Source organism: Ciconia boyciana, chromosome 13 (assembly GCF_034638445.1).
Source record: "Ciconia boyciana chromosome 13, ASM3463844v1, whole genome shotgun sequence".
NCBI lineage: Eukaryota > Metazoa > Chordata > Aves > Ciconiiformes > Ciconiidae > Ciconia > Ciconia boyciana.
In genome coordinates this window covers 8932660-8954635 of record NC_132946.1, presented here as the reverse complement: position 1 = coordinate 8954635, position 21976 = coordinate 8932660, and the positions used below count along the sequence as shown (strand labels likewise).

General features: G+C 41.7%; 2 protein-coding genes across 2 annotated transcripts in view; one reads left to right on the top strand and one right to left on the bottom strand.

Annotated features, from left to right (window-relative positions):
- POLR3E (RNA polymerase III subunit E) overlaps window positions 1–5657 on the top strand; it is a 30661-nt gene extending 25004 nt beyond the window's left edge. The window contains exons 19-21 of the mRNA XM_072877761.1: window positions 1535–1612; window positions 2528–2653; window positions 4813–5657. Of these exons, the coding sequence (XP_072733862.1) occupies window positions 1535–1612; window positions 2528–2653; window positions 4813–4869 (261 nt within the window). The 3' untranslated portion in view covers window positions 4870–5657. The remainder of the gene's footprint in view (window positions 1–1534; window positions 1613–2527; window positions 2654–4812) is intronic.
- A 769-nt stretch (window positions 5658–6426) lies between these two features.
- Window positions 6427–21873, bottom strand: CDR2 (cerebellar degeneration related protein 2). Its single transcript, XM_072877762.1, has 5 exons — window positions 21578–21873; window positions 15985–16097; window positions 11206–11354; window positions 10775–10939; window positions 6427–9556 (listed from the first exon to the last, which is right to left on the bottom strand). Exons 1-5 carry the CDS (start codon window positions 21654–21656, stop codon window positions 8689–8691), a joined length of 1374 nt encoding a protein of 457 aa, XP_072733863.1. The 5' UTR covers window positions 21657–21873; the 3' UTR covers window positions 6427–8688.
- Window positions 21874–21976: the final 103 nt, after the last annotated feature.

Sequence of the window (21976 nt, the reverse complement as noted above, 5' to 3'; positions counted from 1 at the left end):
GAACTATGTCAGGTGTTGCAAGCCTAATAAACCTGAATCCTGGCTCTAAACCAAGTGTAAAACCTTGTTATATTCCAGACGTTTGGACCAACGTGAGAGCCAAAGCTGCTAATCCCACCAGGCAGCTCCTGCTGGACAAAACTCTTCCCCTTTGCAATAAGATCAGAGGCAAACTGTGAAAGGAAAGTCTGATCTTTCACTCTGGGATGCACAAGTCTTTTGGCGTGGTGTGAGGGAGGCTGGGAAGAAAGGTTTTGTTTGTACCAGCAGCTGGGATTGAGGGATACTGCAACAATCAGGACTGGCTTGTTAGCTTTTCATAGATGATTGATTTAGGTCGTCTGGGTGGTTAGCAAGGAATAAATTGTTAGTGACAGACAGGAAGAGACTTGTCAGGAGTGAAGGCATATTCCAGCATTGCTCATTAGTCACTGCTCCAAGGGGTAATGTTAAGGCAAATGGATGGTTTGCCTTTTTTTTTTTTTAGGAGTTTGGGATATGGAGGGGAGGCAGTTGTGTTCCTTCCTGTGTGCAGGGGTGTGAGGCCTCTGCCTCAGAAAAAACAAATGTATTTCTCTAGCTTGGCACATGGAAAAAACAAACAAACAAAACCACATAATTTTTGGAGCCTGAAATGAGCATGTGTATGGTTCACTGTCCACCAGCGTTCAGTCTTCTGGAGTCCTGTAGTCTGCCCCAAAACAGAGATGGCAAATACAGCAGAAGCACAGTGCTTGTCAGTAACGCTGACTTGGGATTAGTGAAGCTAATCAGGATAGAGTCTGAACCTCTAAAACCTGCCACTGTAATGTAAAAACCTCCAGAAAGACCCTGTAGTGCACTTGGTGCTCAGTTGAATACTGCTCTGGATGGTCTGGAAGCAAATGCTGCTGACAGGAAAAATCTAGACAGGTTGCCATGAAATACCAGCTAAGGTCCAAGCCCTGGAATTGTTCTGGTATATGGCGGTTGACCCTCCACGAGTGGGAAACTGTCCCCATGGAAAATTCATGGGATTCCAATATGCCCAGCAGTTCCCTTTTAAAGCCCTGAAATGGTTGCTGGTGTACCAGACAGGGCCCGTGGCACTGGTGTGGATTACCCCACCATGACCAGAAGCATCAGTCAAACATGGCTTGGGCCTATCAAGGCACACATTGGGGCGCCATGGTGCTTGTCACATTCCCTGGGCCATAGTTAGCCCCTCGTTAATTTGAGGTCTGTGTGCTGCAGGATCACCCAGTAGGACAGGTTTGGTACAGGTCGTGTTTCTGTTGAAGTCATCGGGGCCTGTGAGAAGGTGCCTGCCCACGGCTGCAGGATGGGCCGTGCCTGAGCAGGCACAGGGGCTGCCAGAGCAAAGTTACCCCTTCGAGTGTGGAATGGGAGAGGCGCTTATGTTGTTTCAGCAGTTCTCATTATGTGGCAGTGACGTTTTTGATTTAGTAATAGGTGTCCAGGGATACTGTATTGTAGAATCATTAAGCAGAACTCATTAAATAAATGGTTATTTTTAACAGCCTCTTGTTCTCAGTTTCCTCCACAGACTGCTGCTTCACCAGATGAACTAAAGGTCTATGCACTTTGGGAAGCCGGTGACACTTATGATCAGGTAGAGATAAAAATAAGTGACATTCCCAAATATATGGTTATTGAACATTTGGCATTGTTTGTGCTTCTGGAAGTGGTACAGCAGGTAGTTTTCCTCTTTCCCTATTGAAGTGTCCAGTTTTCAATACCAACCTATTCCAGCTGAGGGGAAGCTCTTAGCTTGCAGGGTGATCATTGCTGTGTCACGACAAGGTGGTATGGACAGAAACAACATAACTTGTTGGTAATACATGTCAGTAACTAGCTCAGTGGAGTACAAGTAATTTTGATCCTGTGAGGAGAAAGGATTCTCTGATGCAGGCCTCACACCAACATCCAGTCCAATTTTTTTTTCTTTTGATGGTAATGCAACATTAACTAGAAATGAAATGATGTTGTTACCCTATGTATCTGTTTATACTTAGAACAGGAAATGATTACAGCATATATGAGCATCTCCTGAGTTTTAATTGCTAGCAGAGCAAATGAAGTGAAAGGGAAGGCACCTAACAAAACGTGGATAGACAATGTAACTCCTGTGTCAATGATCTAAATAAATTTTCATAGGAAAGAGTCAAGCAGTATCCAGCCTCCTGGCTGGAGTGAACCATGTGAACTCCTGTGAGAGGACTCCCATTTCAGAGGAGTATGTTGCAGCCCCCTCTTCAGCATGTTCTTGTACCTTTTGGAGGTGCCCCAGGTCACAGGAGAGGTGCAGGTCTAGCCGTGGGGTATGGTGAGATCCCTGTAGAGCCCTCAGAAGCTAGGGTGCTGCTGGAGAGATGTATGGGGGATGGTCTCAGGATTACGAAGCAAGAATCCTCTAATGTAGTTCAGTGAATGTTTTGTACAGACTAAGGCACATGCAGTTTTGATATATAGAAAGATAGGAATAATTGTTCTTCTCTTTGTATTTATGATACATTTTCTTTTAAAGCATCGCCAAGTTTTGCTTGAAATCTTTTCGAAAAACTATCGAGTGCGCAGGAACGTCATCCAGAATCAGTTGAGTCAAGAATGTGGAGAAGATCTAAACAAGCAGGAGGTGGATAGAGTGTTAAAGGTAAGTTTCTATTCCATTGTGGGTTTGATCCACTTAATATATGCATTTTTAATGCTTGGTTTGAGCAAAGGATCATATTTTACCTTGAATTGACAAATGATAAGGATGCTAGAACAATTGTTGGAATGTGGACAAAGCCTGTTTTTCAGCTGGTTTTCTTAAAAATACACTTGTCTCATTCTACTTTCTTTCTCTTCAAGGAGCAGTGATTTTGACTCACGCGTTATTTTGTATTATTGCAACAAATCTTTATTTCTCACTTTGGACCAGCAGAGAATAGAGTGTAGTAAATATGATACTTCAGAGTTATTTTTAAATAATGTGGAGTTAAACATTAAGGATGTGGGAGGATTCTGCAGAGTGTGCTGAGTTTACCAGCTGACTGCTGTTGGTTAACGCTGAAGAGCACAAGTGCCACATATTCAGAAGGAAATGCATTTCATTCTACAGTAGGACGTGCAGCAGTGTATGGAGCCAAACCCTAGCCAAAACAAGCAGGCAAAGTGGTAGTTAACACATTTCATTGTGAATGTTTATTTGAATCCTTTCATCTCTGTCTTTGAAGGTGCACCATTTACTTGCTAAAGAAGTTTAAGGTATAAAGTAGGACCACACAGGCCATGATTGACAAGCTTTAAAAGTGATGCAGGATGGCTAAGTAGAAAGTTGCCAGCTCATGTAATACTTCATTGTTGCTGGGCCTTTGCTCACTGCCACCCACTTCAGTAAGCCAAGTGCATAAGTACTTTATTACACTGAGATCTGCAAACGGAATAAGAGCATATTTGAAAAATTACAGATCTGTTGCTGTGATAATAAGCAAACTGGTCTTGCTTGAAAGAACCTGGTCGTTTTAGCATTGAAATGAGCTCAGACATTTCTGCCTGCTAGAGAGTATTTCATGTGGCTTGCCTGTGCTGGGAGATTTGTCAAGCGACTAGATGAGCTCAAGTATCAGCTCTCCTGGAACATCTAGACAATGTACTGGCATTAGTTTTTCATGATGCTGTTGCTATTTAACAGATAACCTATTTCTAGAAAAAATACCTTCCCCTAAAAAACTGGGTACTGTTTTTATGTAAGTCACAAAGTCATTGTGCAGCCAGCCTTGTGTTGTGTTCAGGCTTCATTGCCTTGAATACATTTGTCACAGAAGTATGTGAAATTATCTTTGTTTCTGAAATAAAATTTAGAAGTATGATTTAATGAAATAGGAAGATTCTCTGGCTTCTTTAAGCCACAAGAGATTGGATTCCTCTTTGAATTAAATTGGATTTGTTGACTCCTATTTCCCCATCTGTGTGTGCTCCTTTTTTATACACAGAGGAACAGACTGACAGGGTTTGTATTTTTGCATCTGCAGATCGAGTCTGCAAACCCTCTTTCTAGCCTCCACACTTAATTTCTTATTTGTTTTTGCGATGTGCGAGTCCCAAGACTTCAGAAAAAAAGATACTTTTTTCCGTTTAAGCTCCACACGGTCAGTTCTGTGGCACTACTTCAGCCTGTGTTGAATTACCTAAATGGGAGGGTGGGAGCGAAAGAAAGAGAAGCCATTAGCTTAGAGCTCGAGAGACTTGGTGCTCAGATAATAGAAATAAGAAAATGAGCCACAAGAAAACGCACTTACTGAACTCCTGTGCTGTGGTGCTTGCCTGCTGTCAGCTTAGCAGACATGTGGTCAGAATACCAAAGCATGGTTCTGAGGTTTGACAGTTCATTATCATAGAACATTGTTTCTTAAAAGGCTTCAGATCTGGCGGCTGCTTTCACACTCCAGCCGGTTCCCGCTGCTCCCTTCAGTCTCTCCTCTGGAGCTTCAGGCTGTGTTTATCCCTCAGTTCCCCTTGTCCTCATCCCTCCCCGCAACCTTTCCTAAGCTGCCTTCTGCACAATCCCCATCTTCTCCCCCAGAAAGCCTGGTTTCTTGCTGCCATCACACTGTTCATCCTCCTTGTGGCCTCTCAACCTTCCCCCTCTTGCACTTGCCATCTTCATTTAAGCTATATGGTCTTCAGGGTGGAGATAGATAGCCTGCTGCTCTGGGTTTGTGTGCTCTCTTCTGCCCTGGAGAGGAGACTTTTGTTACTGATCACATTTATTGTCCCAAAGCCAGACAAGGATTCCCAAGACCTTACGGACTTTCCCTTTCTCCCCAGGACTGCTGTGTGAGCTACGGCGGAATGTGGTATCTTAAGGGGACAGTGCAGTCTTGACAGCAGTGGTAGCGGTTTCAAGTGATCTCCAGGACGAAAGAGGAAACCTGCAGCGGGCGGCAGACAGAGTAATGCCGTGGCCTCGGGGGCGTGGGGCAGGGTCTGACCTACTTTGGGGCACATGGGCACCGCAGACAGTCCCTGACCTCCCAGCACACTCACACATGTGTTGACATGGCCACCTAGGCGCAAGAGCAACTAGGAAGACAAGATGGGACCCTGTCTGCAGCTTGATTCATCTGGGATTTCTAATGTATTTCAGTTCTCGTTCTGTTTCGTTATAAAAAAATAAAACCGTATACTGACACAGACATGATGGGAAATCATGGTCTAATACTTTATTTTGTAAGTAATGCAAATAAATTAAATTTGTTTACAAACATCCTGGTTTTGTTAAATACCTAGATGCTCGTACTTTAGTCTGAGCACTGTAGTAGCCCTTGCAGCCCTCTGTATAAAGAGCAGATAGTCATGTTCATGGAGACATCGGGCCAGGGAGGGGGGAACAAACTCACTGTCTTTGACCTCTGTACAACGTAGCAATTGTTCTCACCTGTTGTCTGTGGAATGAGTTATTTGGGAAAGTACCTGCATTTGAAACGGATGTGGAACAACTACTGGATTTCTTTTACTAGCGTGGGTTTTGTTTGTGGGATTTCTTTTTGCGTTACTGTATGCAAATCCAGCGAGGTAAGTAACTGAGTGCACCCTCTGGAAGGCATCCAGCTGTAGTTACACACAGCAGCAATGTAAAACCTCTATTTTGTGTAATTTTTTAAATAAAATTTTATCTCAAAGGTCAATTCTACCCCGCCTTGTATTTGTCCAAGAAGAAATGGAAGCTGCACCTGCTCCTTTTATAGCCTGAAGGCTTACAGAGGGAGGAAAGGTCAGGCATGCTTTAGTAGAGGTTAGAGGTAGGTAGTAAACTGCCTCTTAAGCTGCTTCACATAGCTCTGCTGGCACCATGTTCCTTTGGGGGTACCTAGAGAGAGGCGGCTGTCAAACGAAGGGCCTGTTGCACAAGGTACAGTAACCCATCTCTTTGTTATAGGTTTACCACGGAAGCCTGACTGTGATAAGGAATACCCTGCTGTAAGCACTGTAGAACACAGTTACGTTACCGTTCGTGTTCTTTGCTGTAACACCCATCACATGAGAAACTCAAGGAGATTCTGTTATTTTCAGCTACTTCTGCTCAGAAAAGGCTGAGTGGAGTTGTTGACTAAAATAAGCAGATTAAGGTAGTTAACCAGGATAAGATTGGCTAAGAATATTGTTACCATACTTACAGCATTTCACATTTCTGTGGAAAATAGCTATTTTTAAACTGCTAAAACTCTACTGTAATTCATACTCCAGTGTAATCTATTAACTACAGCAATGTAAGGGGGAGGTGTTTTAAGTTCGGGCAGCTTTTGCAGCCTTTGTCTTGGTCTGTTGCACGCACCCATGGCCCACGCTCCCCTCTGACAGCCCTGTTGCCACAGTGTTGCTGCTCCTGCAAAGCTTCTCGCTGGGAAAGCCACAGTCCGAGAGGAGATAGGAAAGAAGAACCCAGCCTTGGAGGTTTTTATTGCACCGTGTGTACAGTTAAGTGTTAAAGTACAGTACAGCCAGAGCTTAGCAATGGCACAGGTAGCCAAGGGGAAGTTACATGACAGACAAATCAAGTAGTTCTGTGGAAATCTGAGAACATTTGATATTTTTAAAGCATAAAAATTGTATACATGGAAGTGCTCTAAATTAGCTAACAGTAGTAAACCACTGAAGATCAGCTGTTTAACCAAAATGTCAGAATTGCTTTTACACGTCTTCTGGTCCAGCAGGTATAGATCCCCCTTCCCCTGAAGTGGTGAGGAGTATCAGTAGTAAATCATTGTGACTACCAGTGTTGTGCCTTTCTCACTGAAGGCTGCTGCTGCTGCCCAGGAGCTGACCTGGGGCAGACCCCCAGGCAATGAGGGTCCAAGGGGTAGGGAAACAGTGGCAATACAGTTAACCTGATGGCAGAACAGCAGCTTTTGTGCCCCTCCCCCCACCCCCCTTTTTTGAACAGCACTGACAAACACCACAACAATGAAGAGAAACTACTTAGTTCCCTCTGGATTTCTTTCCCAGACAAGCCTATCCTTTTGTTTAGTGTAACCTTTTTAAAATACAAATTTAATGGGAACTCCATCCGAGCTACGTAGGAAAGATAGCAAGACTAGATAACACAGGTGCCATCTGTACAGAGTTTACTGTTTCCTGACTGGCACAGATGGGTATAATTACTAGTTACGCATGTAGCTTGACTGGATTATTTATTTGCTTAGAAAAATATTCACAAGATTCAGATTCCCATTTTTAAATAATTTTCAGAATGCAATACATGTTTTAGAGAAACTCCCACACGATGAAGTCTTAGTACTGCAACTGAAGGACAGCGATACACAAGCCTAACAGGGTACAACATAAGGCAGACAGAACTGCAACAGCAGCAGTTGAACTAAAGCTGAGAAACTGTCAACATTCAGTGTCAACTGTGTGGTATACTGCAGCAACTCAGGCAGGAAGTTGATTCCCAGAAACAGCTGACCAAATCAAGCTATTAGAGGAATAGCTTTAGACCCTTTAGAAGGAAAAGGATGTCACCTTTCATTGTGCCTTCCCCCCCTTAATCCATTAGCCTTTGTTTTCTTCACACTTTGAAGCAGTTTTAAAGAACACTTCTCCATGTTCTGTTTTTCAGAATTTGAATACATAGGAATTATTGTTAGGGAGTGGAGAAGGAGAGGAAGAACAAGAGCGTCAGTAGGATACGTTCTGGCAGTGTTGTGTCCCTCCTCCCACCCCCCAGGCAGCGTGGAACAGGTCTGCAGAAGCTGACACTGGAAGCACTAGACAATACAATAAGGTTTTACCTGGCCTGTCCCCTTCAAGCACTTGGAGTTTGTGGTATGTAAGATTGAAAGCTATTCCACTATGTCAATGCTACTACTAAAGTTAAATAGCTAAACTGCAACTTTCTACCTTACCAAATACACATAAAAATGTACTTTTCAGACATTCCACCAAGAACAGTAGGTCCCAAATAACACACATAATCAATTCACAGTATCTTGCCTTAAGACAAAGTGCCCTACATAAGAAACCATACCTAAAAAGCCACGCAAACTTTACATCAAGTCTTCTCTGAGTAGGAATACATTTATACTGATCTGTGGGAGAGCTTAGTGCATGTGAAAAGGGGGTATTAGCTTAAACCAAGCACAGCGCAGGCTGCTGTGCCTGCTCTCCACCTCCCTGCCAAAGCAAGTTCGGCTAGACTGCTAACTTCATTCTCAAGAATCAAGGAGAGGCTGCCCATGATACTGGTCAGGGCTTTGTTTTGGTTCATTTTCTACACGGATGTAGTTACAGGGCTAGATCATCACCTGTGCACCAAAAGGAAAGCTTTACTCTGGCTCCTTGTGAGAAATACAGTACAGGTTTCTTAGCTCTGTTATTTTTGAAGTGGACTAAGGAAAGTAGTGTCAGTTACTGCTCCGGCCAGAGATTGAGTGTAGTATGAAGCTATGACATTTGTTTGCTTTACAACCACTAGTTTGTGTGACAGTGCTAAACATTAAATCTATTGCTACATAGGTACAGGGAGACTAGCTGTTAACTAACTAGCTTGTTAACTACAGGTCTACAAGCCAATTCAAAACTTTCATTCTGAGTGCTCAAGAAATACATCAGTAAAGAGGTCTTCTGACATTTGCATCAAGTTTTTCCCCTTCTTGACTAACAGATTAGTCACCAACAGAAAATGGGTCATCAGCATGTCCAATGTTACGGCTGAGAGGAGAGGGACTTGTACTTGGCTCTGTGTTCATCTATTTCTTCCTTTGTTTTTCTGATACAGCTAAAAATTTCCTTGAAGAGTGCTTTATATTCAGGAAGAGCATTTGTGGGAGAGTCACTTAGCTCCACATTTGTACATTCTTGATTGCCAGCTGAAAGATCATACTGGATATTCCCCACATGTAGGTCTTTGGAATACTGCTTCAGCGTTTGTACAGCCTTGTGTTTCAAAGAATCTTCATCCATTTGACACTTCTTCAAAAGTTCCTCATACTTCACTTTCAGAGCATTATACTGAGCATCAACTTCATTAAGTACAGAGATTCCTCGCTGCTTCACAGCTTCAGCTCTCCTAATACATGTTTCTTCATGGCCCCTTAGAATGTCTCCCCCTGCAGCACTGCTTAGGAAAGTTTCGCTGCTGCTCCGTTTCAGTGCCTTCTTCTCAAGCTCCGAGACAGTCAGAAGTCCATCATCTGCTGGGTTCTGACCAAGCTCCCTTTCTAAAGATTCCTTGAATGAAATGAAAAAGGATTCTGGCACCAATTTCTCTGCGTTATGCAATGTGTTTTCAGACTGAAGTATTTGTCGCATTTCAGCTACTTCCACTTCCAACTCCTCTGCACGAGCCCGATACAAGTCTGTATCAACAAGCCTCTGTTCAAGGTCACAGTTTTCTTTTACCATAAGACTATATTCCTCCTCCATTGTTACCCTCTTCTCTTTTTCTAGGTTAAGTTGGGCTTGCAGAACTGTAACTGCCTTTTTTAAGTTCTCATTTTCTTCTTCTAGAGGACTTAGCTGACTATCCATCGAAGTAATCTTTTCTGCAAACACATGATCATAAACAAAATACCTGCAGAAACAAAAATAAGTATTATCAACTGTAGGAAGTGCAGCTGACCACACCTCCTAAAGTCTTCCTCTCCTGGATAACTAATGACAGATTTAAACTGTGTGCTAACACACCTCAAAGTATACATAGCGGTCATTTTACTAACCTATCAGTCCATCTAATAAGCAGAACAGAGTTTGTAAATACTTACATGCCATCAAATCAAGCCTCCCAGCTTAAGCAGAATAGCAGCTCATTAACAGTTTCAAGTTACAGACAAGCTTATTGAATAACTAGACCTACAGTTTAAGTAAACGTTGCCTCCACGTATCACGCAATACTTTCTGACACTCAGATTTTTTCCACAGCACTCCACCCTTGTAACTTTTGTCACTATTGGTTGTAGAAACAAGCTTCAGAATTGAGAAGGCAATTCTGTAGGCTGGTATTTCCCACAAGCCTTTGGCAGTTTGAAGGAATCCACTTATCTTTTGGACTGTCAAGAAATAACTTATTTTTGGATGTGTGGATTTATTCTACAGTCCTATCTCCATGTAGTGCTGAAGCCCAGACACAAAAGCCTGTTCTGCCTGTCTGTGGAGGTGCTTCACTTACGAAATTACCTTCTAGGACTGAAGCTAGTCTGAGCTTCTGCCCCAGGTGATGGTCCTGATGGGCATACTAATGCAGCTCAGCTGGGTAAAACTGCTCTAAATCAAAAAAGCAGCCCAGAGCTCCAGGCACCATGTTACCAGCTTAAGCATCATTTTAACCAGCTTAAGTTCAGGAAAGTTGTCGCAGGAATCCTGCCTTCCTTGAAAAGAAGATATCCACAGACATCCAAGGAAAGGGTAAGTTACAGAAAATATTTTGTATTTAGGATGTTTGTTTTTCAGATTATCTGTGTGTGTGCTTTTATCTCACTGAAAAAAGTGGGGTGCAAATCGCTGTAAGCTTTCTATGCTACAATTTAATATGGTTGGAAACTTGGGGAGAGAACCTTTCAAGACAGAAAGTGGAACCTGCAGTTCCTCTCGCACAGAGACTAGTGCAGTCTAGAAGTATGCCAGAAGCAGTGGCAACACCACACAGTGCAGGACCGTGCAGATTTTTGCTAGCTGTGAACATCAGATGGTTTTCTGCCAGCTTGTCTGACATCTGTGCTTGTGTCTTAGTTTTTAAAGCTTTGCTTAAAACAATTTCAGTATTCTCTTTGCTATGCAAGGTAGAAAGTCTTACTGGCGAAGGTCATACAGCTCCTTCAAACATGAGAAGCTATGCATTGATCTTGGCTGGTCAGATCTCTCATGGCTCATCCGGCCTCGTCCAGACTTTTTCAGTTCTTCTACTTGTCGTTGCAGGTCATCTATGTGTGTTTGCAGATTTTCAATAGTCTCTGTCAAGCTAAAAGGTGAAGGACTGCTGTTAAAACATGAGTGTTTAGGCAAGGACATGGGAATTTCCCATCCCCTCATATTGTAGTTTCTTCTCTGAAGGCTGCTCTTTGGCCCCAAAAGACCTTTAAATAAAACTATCCTTTCAATTTAACAGTATTATAGAACAACACTAGACAGAGACAGCCACCCAATAATGACAAATACACTTGGACTGCTCTTTTTCATGTTATCAACTGGGGTGGGGGGGAAGGGGATCTCGTATAAGTTTGTTACCTTAATATCTTTTGTTGTGAAGCTCTACTCTCTGCAACTAGTTTTTGATTAGTGTCTTCGAGTTCTCTTGCTGTCACATCCAGCTGTTCATAAACTTTTGCATGCTGATCGTTCATCTGACGCAAGAGCTCCACCTGCTTTGTGAGGTACTGCAAGACAGTATTGCTGTTACTACTTTATACTTGAAACACAGATAGGACTACTGTTCTGCATTTTTATTCACATTCATAGAGAAACAACAAAGTTTCAGAAATGTAGACTCCAGTGGTTGCTTTGCTAAGTGTTCAGTTGAAAAGGTGCTATCAGTAACTGAGCTGGCAGCTTGCCTTTGTCATGGAGGTCAACCCAGGCTGATCAACCAGCCTTTTATCCGGAGGAGTTGGGTTTGGTTGTGCAAGCTATGTTCATCTATCCTTGCTGCGACTAGGCTTTTGCCAGTACACAAGCCTTCTGGATTGGGTTTGTCTGTACTGCAGTTGTCACTAATACAGCCATGAATCTATACTTCAACATAGCCCTTAACTATCCACCGAGTCCTTCTAAAAGTTGCAGTGGGCTCCAGCAGAAATTTTCTAACAGTGTTGACCCAACAATTTTCTTAGCATTAAAACTGTAACATTGGGTAGCACCATCCCTAATTAAATTTCTTTTCAGCTGACCTAAGTTTTTCCAGTCTGAAGCAGCATTAGGTTCAGCAGAACTGAATTTAGGTTGTGGTCACACTTAAGACAGTACGTGGGCTACTGTGTATCAGGAACTATAATCAAATTATTGAATTCTATCTTTATTGCCCACAGAGAGCTATTCCAGTTACTGTAATCCTAAATGAAGGTCTCCTGCCTTTTTTAAAAAAATGAAACTCCACATAAAGTATTCTCATTTTAATCCTCTTTAGTTTTACAATTAAAAACATAGACTGTTAAGTTTCTTGAATAATGTCAAGAAGCTTGGAATTCTCAGTCTAAAAGCAGTTAACAATCACCTAAGGCTCTTAATACAAGTGTCTTACATTGTCCCACCCAGGATGGGACCGATCCAATTCTAAAAATCCACATGACAGTTTTCATCAAACAGACTTGAACAAAAAACCTAGCCCTTTAAATTGGAAATGCTTTGTTCTTGCATACAATTTTTCTCATGATATATTCTGTATTACTACATGCTACTTACTGAAAAGTAAACTTCAAGTAGGAACATCCAGCCAACTTCTAGGCAGAATTACTTCTCTTTACATAGGCCTGTTACATACTCAAAACTTCTAGTATTCTACTTAACCTTTTACCTCATTAAAAGATTGATGGGTTTACATTTTAGGCAATTTAAGAACAGATAATAAGCTAATCTAGGACTAGTAACTGCTACATACAGACTTCTAGAAGATCAACGTGATAGCAGTTGGCTAGATCCTTTTGTAGCCTGTGCACACATGACAAGAGGATTTACGCAAAAATAGTACATGGATTAGCAGCAGAATCTCAATGTGACCCATTTCAGATTAACTTTCCCTATTGGTTATTCTCAGAAGGAGCTGGAGATCTTCAGATTTTCTTCAGCAATACAAACATGGCTAAGCACAGAAACCAAGGCTTTGGTGCCAGAATTAGACTTTACCACTTATTACAATGGGCTTTTGCAGAAGTTTGAGATGAATGGAAGAGGTGAAGCACCATTTTCTCCACCTTGTGTCTCCAATATCTTCAGGCCACCAAAACAAAGTATAGATGTGGTAATAAATACTTTAGAAGTTCACATTTATTCCACCTCCCCTGCAACTGAGTACCTAACATGAAGCAGCAGTTGAGACTCCTTGCGTTCTACCACTTGATAAAAGGAGAGCATCAGTATTTCTGAAGTTTGAGTGCTGAGAAGAGATTCAAACAGGAATAAAGTTTCCCTTTCAATCCAGCATTTATTACATCTACGATGATTAGTTAGTGGCACACGTGTCAGCACAGAGGTCAGATATAATGATCCAAGGCTGTAAAACGCTTAATATGTTAGCGTTTAAGATATTAGATGTAATCTTAAGCATCCCAAAGCCTTTGACCCTTCCTTTTCAGTGCAGACAAGGTAGTACCATATTTCAGAGTGATTTCTTAGCCAGTTCTAGACTTTGCTACCCGTAAGATGTGAATTAATAGGAAAAAAACCCCAAAGATTTACACCAATACACTGCACTGAAAAAGCTAGTCAAAAACGCAGTAGAGTAGCTACAGGAACAGCTGGAAGATCACCTTTAGGTTAGAGACAGGCACTTGAAAATTAGGAAAAATCAAGCATAGAGACTAGATATGCCACTTGCACATGTATCCTGTGCAGTGGGGTATCCTGAATTCCCACAAAAGACAGAAATATAGGTATGAAAATAACTGGCTGAACTGCTTTTACCAGCTAAAAAGTACTGCACCTTGCATATGCTAACTTTATACCCCTCTGTTTCAGTGAATTCCTGTAACAATCCCTTGTGCCAGTAAGCTAATATATTCAGTTCCTCCATCTTGAGGTTCTCTCTGGGTATTTGGAGAAGGGGTTCATTTGAGTTTCCCTTTTCTACCAGAAATCCAGATGCAAGAGAGACTTCTTTGGAGAAAGAATGTTTTGAGTTGCTAATACACTTTTAAACTGCACTGGGAAAAGACAGACGATTAAGACCGGTGGTAGAATGGAGAAGACAGCATGTTATTACAGCAGATATGAATACAATCTACAGGGTCTTTGACTCAACACAGTTAAGTTGGGCAAATAAAGGTGCAGGCACTACTTATACGTCAGAAACACCACAAAAACTGTTCTCCCTCCTCTCTCCCCCTCCTCTTGGAGGGAGCTAATAGAACCCAATATATGCTCCTACCCATGCTGGGGGAGAGGAGGAAAGAGAAGAAAGAGGTACAGATAAAGGCTTCAAAAAGCAGTATTGCACAAGTCTTGATTTGGTTTTCTGATTGGCTAAGCAAAGCAAGATATTGAGAGAATAAATTAGTCTGTCACTGTCCGAGGTTGTCTGAACATACAAGTACTTGACCCTGCAGCACCCCAGCTATAGATCACTGCTGGAAGGACGCTTCTGACCAATTCCCGGTGCTGAAGCTCTGTTACGTAGTCAATAAATACTAAACCACCAAAAAAGCTTTAAGCAAATAAACTGGCTTAAACCAACAGGATATTACATCCTTAATGGCACTAGGCTATTTCTATAAATGAATGCAGCTTAGCAATAAGGTATTTTCCGTATTTCAAGATAGCGTTAAAATACAGCTCCTTATTAAGTAGCTATGCTCAATGAGCCAGGTTAGTTACCTATCGCAAAGTTATGCTGTGTTATTTCAAAAGGTGTGTTGTAACTGTGTTAAACACTTCCTTAAACATGATTGTTCATACAGGTGTTGAACCTTAAGTAGAACAGTATTTGTATAGCACCTTAAAGCATTTGTCCTTTCTAGATCTTAACAATTTTTTTATAAAAATTATTCATGGCAATGAGTTATTTTAAAGTCTCTGCATAAGTAAATACTTTTTTTATTATTGCTGTGGCACTAATATAACTATCAGCCATGCCAACCATTGTATCACAGAATGAATAGGATAACAAAGATGACGTTTAGCACATAATAGAGGAAAGAGCCAAACTATGAGGTATAAAACAGAAGTATTTTTTAAAAAAAACCCCACCAACTCTGCACCCAGAAATTGCGCATCACCTAATAAAAATGCTGCATTTGTGTTAACATGACTACTTGAAAGACACCTATATATCTGTAAGTATTAAGCTTAGGATTCTTTAAGTTACCTGTTACCACTGCAATGATAAGTGTTTTCAGTCTTAAGTTGCAGCTGTACAAAATCCACACACCGTCCCTAACTGCATAAGTACTGCTTGCACAAAGGAACTCAGATTTTGTAAAAATCTGGCGTATACCAGTCACAGCCTGTTCCCTGTGATTCATACCCAAACCAAACTGAAATGCTGACTACATTTCCAATATGTTGTCAGTCAGCAAAGTACTGAATATTTAATAATTTAATTATTAGAGACCATACATTGCCCTCTAATAGCTGAAAAAAATTCATTATGCTGACAAATGCTAGGTCTGCGAGAACAAAAGCAATATTTAAAAAAATTGCCAAAAATGGCCAGGTTTTTCCACCAAGTAACACAAAGATGAGTGGTTTTGAAAGGGTGGTTATGATTCTCTCCCCTCCACCCCCCCCACCCGGAAAATACAGAACTGTATATCCACTATGTCCTGTATTTAGATACTATTTAAGTGTTTGGTTTTGCTGGAGTTTTTCAGGTTTTCTTTTAAATTGAAATAGACTTTAGCTCCCTTTACCACAGCTCAGTTTAGCAGAAGTACATATCCGCACATTTTACTTAAATCTCACTCCTGCACTTATCAGCATTTAACATTTTCATATAATAATTTAAATTATTAATTCATCCATCACAATTTCATGTCATTTTACCTGGCAAGATCAGCAAAGTTTAGCAATAAAATAACTGAAGTAACTTTTCTGTACAAAAAGAAAAATACCAGTCATTTGTCATTAAACAAGCCAAATCCAACATGAAGTTTAATAGCACAAAGCTTCCTGTAATCAGACAAACAGTTCTAACCATGATCAAGCCTATACAGGTTCTCAAAGTAGCAGAATTGGTTAAAGATTGTTCAGTATTTTTCTTTAAAGTGTCAATCAAATGTCAAGAAATTCAGATCTCAACTTATGTGCTATTATGTTGCAGGTCTAGATGCTTTAACACTTGGATCCTTAAATATTTACCTCTATCTCCTGCAGTTGCTCTTGATTTGTTGCATACATTTGCTGTAAAGATTCTTCTAGTTCAGTGTTACGGTCCAGTAGCGTCTTCCCAAGCTCAGCAGCAAGGTGAAGATCTAAACAAAGAAATCATGTTTGCACCTAAGTTAGAGCCAATAATATAATCTAATTTTAAAGCATTTTAATCAAACACTTTGTGTTTTTTATTGCTCTTGTAACTGCTCTGTTATTTCCAGTACCCAAAAAGAAAGTTAGAAAGAAAGTTAGCTTATCCTCAAGTAGAACATTCATGCACTGTCTATAATGCAAGTCTAAGTCAGTCCTGAAACCTAGAAGATACTCTTATTTCATGAAGCTTCCTTAGTTCCTCCTTTGGTCCTTCAGCCACAGGTCAGACACATCCAGCCACCTTCACTTCCTACCATCCACCTAGTACTGCACCAGCATCTGCACCCAAGGTGTCTGTTAGCTGCACTTCATGTTTACAGCACTAATTTTAGAAGAATAGCATAAAAGACCCTGTAAATGTTCATCAGGCTAGACCCAGGCCAAAGCTGACTGCAGTCTTTCTTACTTTGCTGCTCTTCCCCATTACCCCTTCACCAAGGAGCTCAGGTCATACAGGATCAAAGTGCTAAATGACAGTTTCAGATGCTTTTTATGGTGAAACAATAACATTAAAAGACATAAAACTGATAAAGAAATGTAGTTATTCTGCTTTTCAAGCTCTTAAGCCTAGGAGACAAGAATTGTTTCATGTGCTCCAAAACATCACTTTAAATGTCATTTGTTCTCAGACACTTAATCTCAATTTCACTTCAGTCATCTTCAATCACATCCAGGGTGCAGTGACTGTAGTTGTTTGAAATTAAGAAATAAATCATCTGAGCACTCAGTTCCTTTCTAGAGGGAAACTTGATATTTGTTCAATGGCATCAGTAGTGCTAGATATTCTATATTATTATGTTTAAAGACACGTGCAATTTAAAAGCTAACATAATGCAACAAACAAATAAATCTTGTTGTTACTGCTAAAATTGTAATTACTCTGTGAAGGGTACTACATGTAAAGAATCCAACAGATTTCTAAAAATCTCTAATTTTCCACCTCCTTCCCATCACCTGGACCATGACCAAGTTGTCTCCTGCATGCGTGCAATACAATCTTGTTAGTTTTCACACAGAACTAGCATCACTAATGGGAAAGAGACAGAAGAAAAGTCAAGAAAAACTTTGATTCACTTCAAGACAACTTAAATGAATATACAAGAGATGTAACCCATCATCGGTAGTTGTAGCTAGACGAGAAAACACATTCCATTTCCATTTAATTAAGATGCCCTTGTTTTAACATGTTATCTTACCTCTTTCCTGCCCTTTCCCAATTATCTTATCAGCTAGTAACTGTAATAGATAGAACACTGTTCCAAGATTGTTTTGTGCTAGCCTTCAGTTTGGCAGTCTGTCCAAAATGATTACTCCATCTATATACATAAGCCAAAGACCACATTCAGACTTACAAGGACAAGTGAGTAGGAGCATTTGTCTATTAAGTTGTAGATGTCCAGTTCTGGCAAAACAATAGCTGTGGTATTCTTTGCGCATTCTTTACAGCTACAGTGCATTGTTTCCTACCTTAAGGTCAGATTCTTAGAGTAAATGCCACAAAAATTATTTAAAACAAATCACACTGCATGGGAGTTCTTCACAGTTTCAAAAGATGTATGACTAGGAGCCACATGGCATACTGATCTATACTTAGGAGTTTATCCTCACATAGCTTTTTCATTGTAACACCACTTGTTAAGAAACACAGCCTATTCTAGAGCTGGGGTTTAAAGTATTTGGATAAGGCATCCTGCTCAAGTTTTTCCCATTTTTAAACAGAGATTGTACATTGTTTACCCATGGACAGAATAACTCCCAGTCGAACACCAAGCTGTTTGTTCTATCACATTACAGAACACTGTAGTCTTCAAATTCAGTGAATCTATCATCCTATATAAAATGGAGTCCTGATCCACAAGTTCTCATACTACATAAATCTTTACTAGGAGCCACAATCTTTAAAGCTAATCAACAATACTGGCATCATTCAAGGTAAAGACCAAATAGTCCACCAAACAGTCCATTCTTTTATTTTAATAGAGTAGAATAAGAGCTTTAGAGAGGATTTAGGATTATGTTAAAGACATAATGCATAATGGAATTACTTGCTGCCATTTCCCTTCCCAAAGTGAAAGTTTGTTTTGATGTTTAAGTACATTTAGGAGTTGATAGTTTCATTCTTAAATGCCCCCTCATCTACTAAATCAAGCAGCACATACCACACAGTACTTTGAATACAATGCAAGTAATAGAATTCACGTCATTATACTTACACACTCATTCTGTTCATTAGAATGGCAGAAGCACAAATGAGTTACTATGGGAGAAGCATGCTATTTTGTAATTAAGGCACTTTGTTTCTGAGGGGGAGAAGACAAGTGGAAGAGCTCAGGAACGTGCAATAAAACCCTAACTCCTACCCCTAGAGAAGGCAAGAACTGAAACAATTTCACCTCTTCTAAAATTACGAATTTGCTTTGTGTCCATTTTTCCACATTAAGTACCTACAAGTCCTATAAAGAGCAAATTTCAAGAGTGAGATGTGTTCTCCAGATACAGAAGGAAAACGGTTAATTTACATTTCTCTTAGAGAGTTACTGTACAATACTAGAAGCACACTGCTTTTTCTGTTGTAAATTTGTGTAAAGTAACAGCTAAGTTCTGCCACCAACACACATTTTTCCTTTTCACCGTGAAGATGTAAGCACAGAGGTTTTTAATAATGCAAACTGCATACGTGCAGATCTTAAGATCTTCGTTTTAGTAAATCTGATCAGTTGTACTGGTGTTTAACAGCTCCATCAGAAATCTCTAAACTAAAAGAAGACTTCAGTGATAGGTCTTCTGTGATGTTAAACAGCCCTCGCTTACCAGCACTTCTCCACAATCTCTTCTGACAGCGTTACTATAATTGAGAAAAAGACAAAAACAGTACCAAAATCCTTCTCTTCTACTTTTTCATAACCCACCTAACAAAATGATTCAGAGAATTTTCAATCTAAAAATAAGCCTGTACTTTTCAACAGCAAAAAGCATTAGTAGTGCAAGATACATAAGGAAGCCTGGTTGAAGTTTACTTAACTGTAAAATTAAACCCTTAATTTTTTTTACTTAGCTTCATATTTCCTACTCCATGTTCAGATTACCCTCTGTTCTGTTACAGTGAGTAACAGAAAGATGTAAAAAGAGCAGTCATAGAAAATAATTATTTTTCAAAGGTCAGCATCCTGCAGCACAACATGGATGTTGCAGAAGGAAGGATGGCTGTTCCCATCCTTAAAAGAATTCCATGAGCATTCTGCTTTCATGAACACCACAGCAGAAAAGCCCACCTCCATTGTCAAGGCAAAAGCTTTTGGTGGATACAAAGACTGTCAAAGTTTTTCCAAAACCCTACCCTAATTTTAAGTTTCAAAGACTGGCTGACAAAGACTACAAGCTTGTTTCAGGGTGCTTCCTAATGTTTTACAACCTAGGTTTTCTCATAAACCTACTCCTCAGGTTTTTAAACGTGCACTGATTGTTTGGGTTGTGAAAAGTTTCAAGAGAGCTTGATAAGCAGACTTATTACTCTGTTTACATACATTGGTATTGCTTAGCTTAGAAGGAAGAGTGTCTTCCAGACTCCTGAAATAAAGTGAAACAGAACATTTAAAAAACATTCCTGTAAGGAATTTCTTCTTTGCATTTCAACTTGCCCATTAGTTTATTTTCCTCCTTTCCCTTTTGGCAAGGCTATCAGTCACTTCCGTTTAGGCTTGTAAAGAGATAATCCCCAGAAAAAGATTGTTCAAATGTTGAGAGAGCATTAACCAACCCTCAAAATGCACAAACCTCTAGAATGGAATACTGTTTCTTAAAAGCTCACAGCAGAGTGCCAAACAGTGATTCTTTCACTCATTTTAATTAAAAAATGAAATTAAAGAAACATCAATAAGGCAAGAAGTCAGGTGCTATATATTGTGAAGTCTCTTTGTAGGTCTTCTACCCCACAAACACTGACATAGTAAAAACATTGCTAAATCATGTCTTCAAGTTTTCAACTCTCTTCCCTTTAACAGCAAACTATGGTTTCAGGATCTTATTTAAATTGATTGGTTTATATCCTAGAGCCATGAAAACATCTACTTTGAGCAGAGAGTACCTAAATACAGCCTTCAAACAGTTAGCTATTTTATAGTCAAAGCATACAATTAGAGAGACCTATTCCTGTCTCAAAAAAAGTTTCTGCTGTCAGATGCCTGATCTCAGTGTGAAAACTGCTTAGTTAGGAAGGGCTTTCAAAAGTATCTTTATGGTTTACAGTACTGTAGCACCTACCAATCCCAAGAATTAATGTACTTCAATGTAAAAGCCAAAAGCATAAGGCTGGAGCAGCTTTGCAGGAAGCCACTTCACAGCTTTGAGCTGGCCTTTTAAAACAAAGTCAAGATTAATAACAAAAAGTAGAACTACGTAAATATCAGCTGTAAATGCCACTAAGCTCTTAAGGAAATTGCACATTCTTTCCATATCATGTCTGTAGAAGATTTTTAGTCCAATTATGCTTTGTGTATTCCTGTGACTCCTTCCTCATCTGCAAAATGAGAATAGCATTTACATGTTGCATTTAGTGTTTAAAGACCTATTGACAGAATGACACACAGGAGCTAGATACATATAATTCTGATGCATAGTGGAGTTATTCGTATATTTTAAGAAGAAAAAACTTATAAAGTTTTTAATAACGGACCTGCAACTAATCGAGCACAGCTACGTTTACAACTTCATCGACTGGAAGCCCTTACAAAAAGGCTCAACAGGGCGCAATATAGCAACCCACCCTGATTCCAGCCCACTATTTCCAGCGCCTGCCCTGAATAGCTGCTTGACGTCCTGTCAAGGTGCAACTTTTCGGAGGGCCGCTTCCCTCCCTCCCGGGCGGATAGGGACCCATGCACAATTCAACTCGGCTGCAGCAACCCCTTCCGTCAAACAAAGCCGGCTGCAATCTTTATCGATAACAGCGATCCCTCTGCCTACGCGCCCAAGGCAGCGGGAAGCACTGCCGTGAGAAGAGCCCGGGCTCCCGGCTGCGACAGTCGCGGGGCGGCACAAGCTCGGCTCCCGCCGCCGCCCCGCGACCCTCGCCGGCGCCTTCGGCCCCCTCACGCCCTTCCTGCCGCCCAGCGACCCTCACCGGCGGCTTCGGCCCCCTCACGCCCTTCCTGCCGCCCAGCGACCCTCACCGGCGGCTTCGGCCCCCTCACGCCCTTCCCGCCGCCCCGCCCGGGCTCCCGTTGTGGCGGTGCCCCGCGCTCGCCCGCCCACCGGCCCCTTCCCTCACACGCCCTCCTCGCCGCTCCCCGCGGCCCCTTCCCTCACACGCCCTCCTCGCCGCAGCCCCTGCCCTCACACGCCCCCCGCGGCGCTCCCCACGTCCCCTTCCCCCACGCCCCCCACCGCGGCGGCTGTCCGCCGTCGCTCCCTCTCCCCCGCCTCGGCTCACCTTGCTGCAGGTCCTGCTGGTCGTACCAGGGCTCATCCTCGCGGATCTCGAACTCCTCCACCAGGCTGTCGGCCAGCATCACGCCCCTTCCCCTCACGGCGCGGCGGGAGGACGAGGCAGCAGCGCTCGCGCGAACGAGTCCCCTCGCGCCGAGCGACGGCGGGGCAGGGCAAGCCGGCAGCCGCTCCTCTCCTTAAAAGCCGCCTCCGGCCATTGCCGAGCGTTTCCGGACTTTGCCGAACCTCTCCCCCTTCTGGTCGAGCTGCGCGAAGCTGCCGGCGGCAACGTGGCAAGCTACAGCCACCCGCCCACCGTCTCCCCGCGATTCAAACACAACACCCTCACCTCCCCTGCGGGGAGCCAATGGGAAGCTGCCCGCTGGACAGATCGAAAGGAGTC

Bases quoted from the DNA above. Each gene is read 5' to 3' on its own strand.
- CDR2 (XM_072877762.1), bottom strand. From the start codon at position 21,656: ATGCTGGCCGACAGCCTGGTGGAGGAGTTCGAGATCCGCGAGGATGAG. The intron at 16,098-21,577 runs GTGAGCCGAGGC...TTCTTTGTTTAG, and splicing joins CCAGCAGGACCTGCAGCAAG to ATCTTCACCTTGCTGCTGAG. The intron at 9,557-10,774 runs GTAAGACTTTCT...TTGTTTCTGCAG, and splicing joins GAGCTGTATGACCTTCGCCA to GTATTTTGTTTATGATCATG.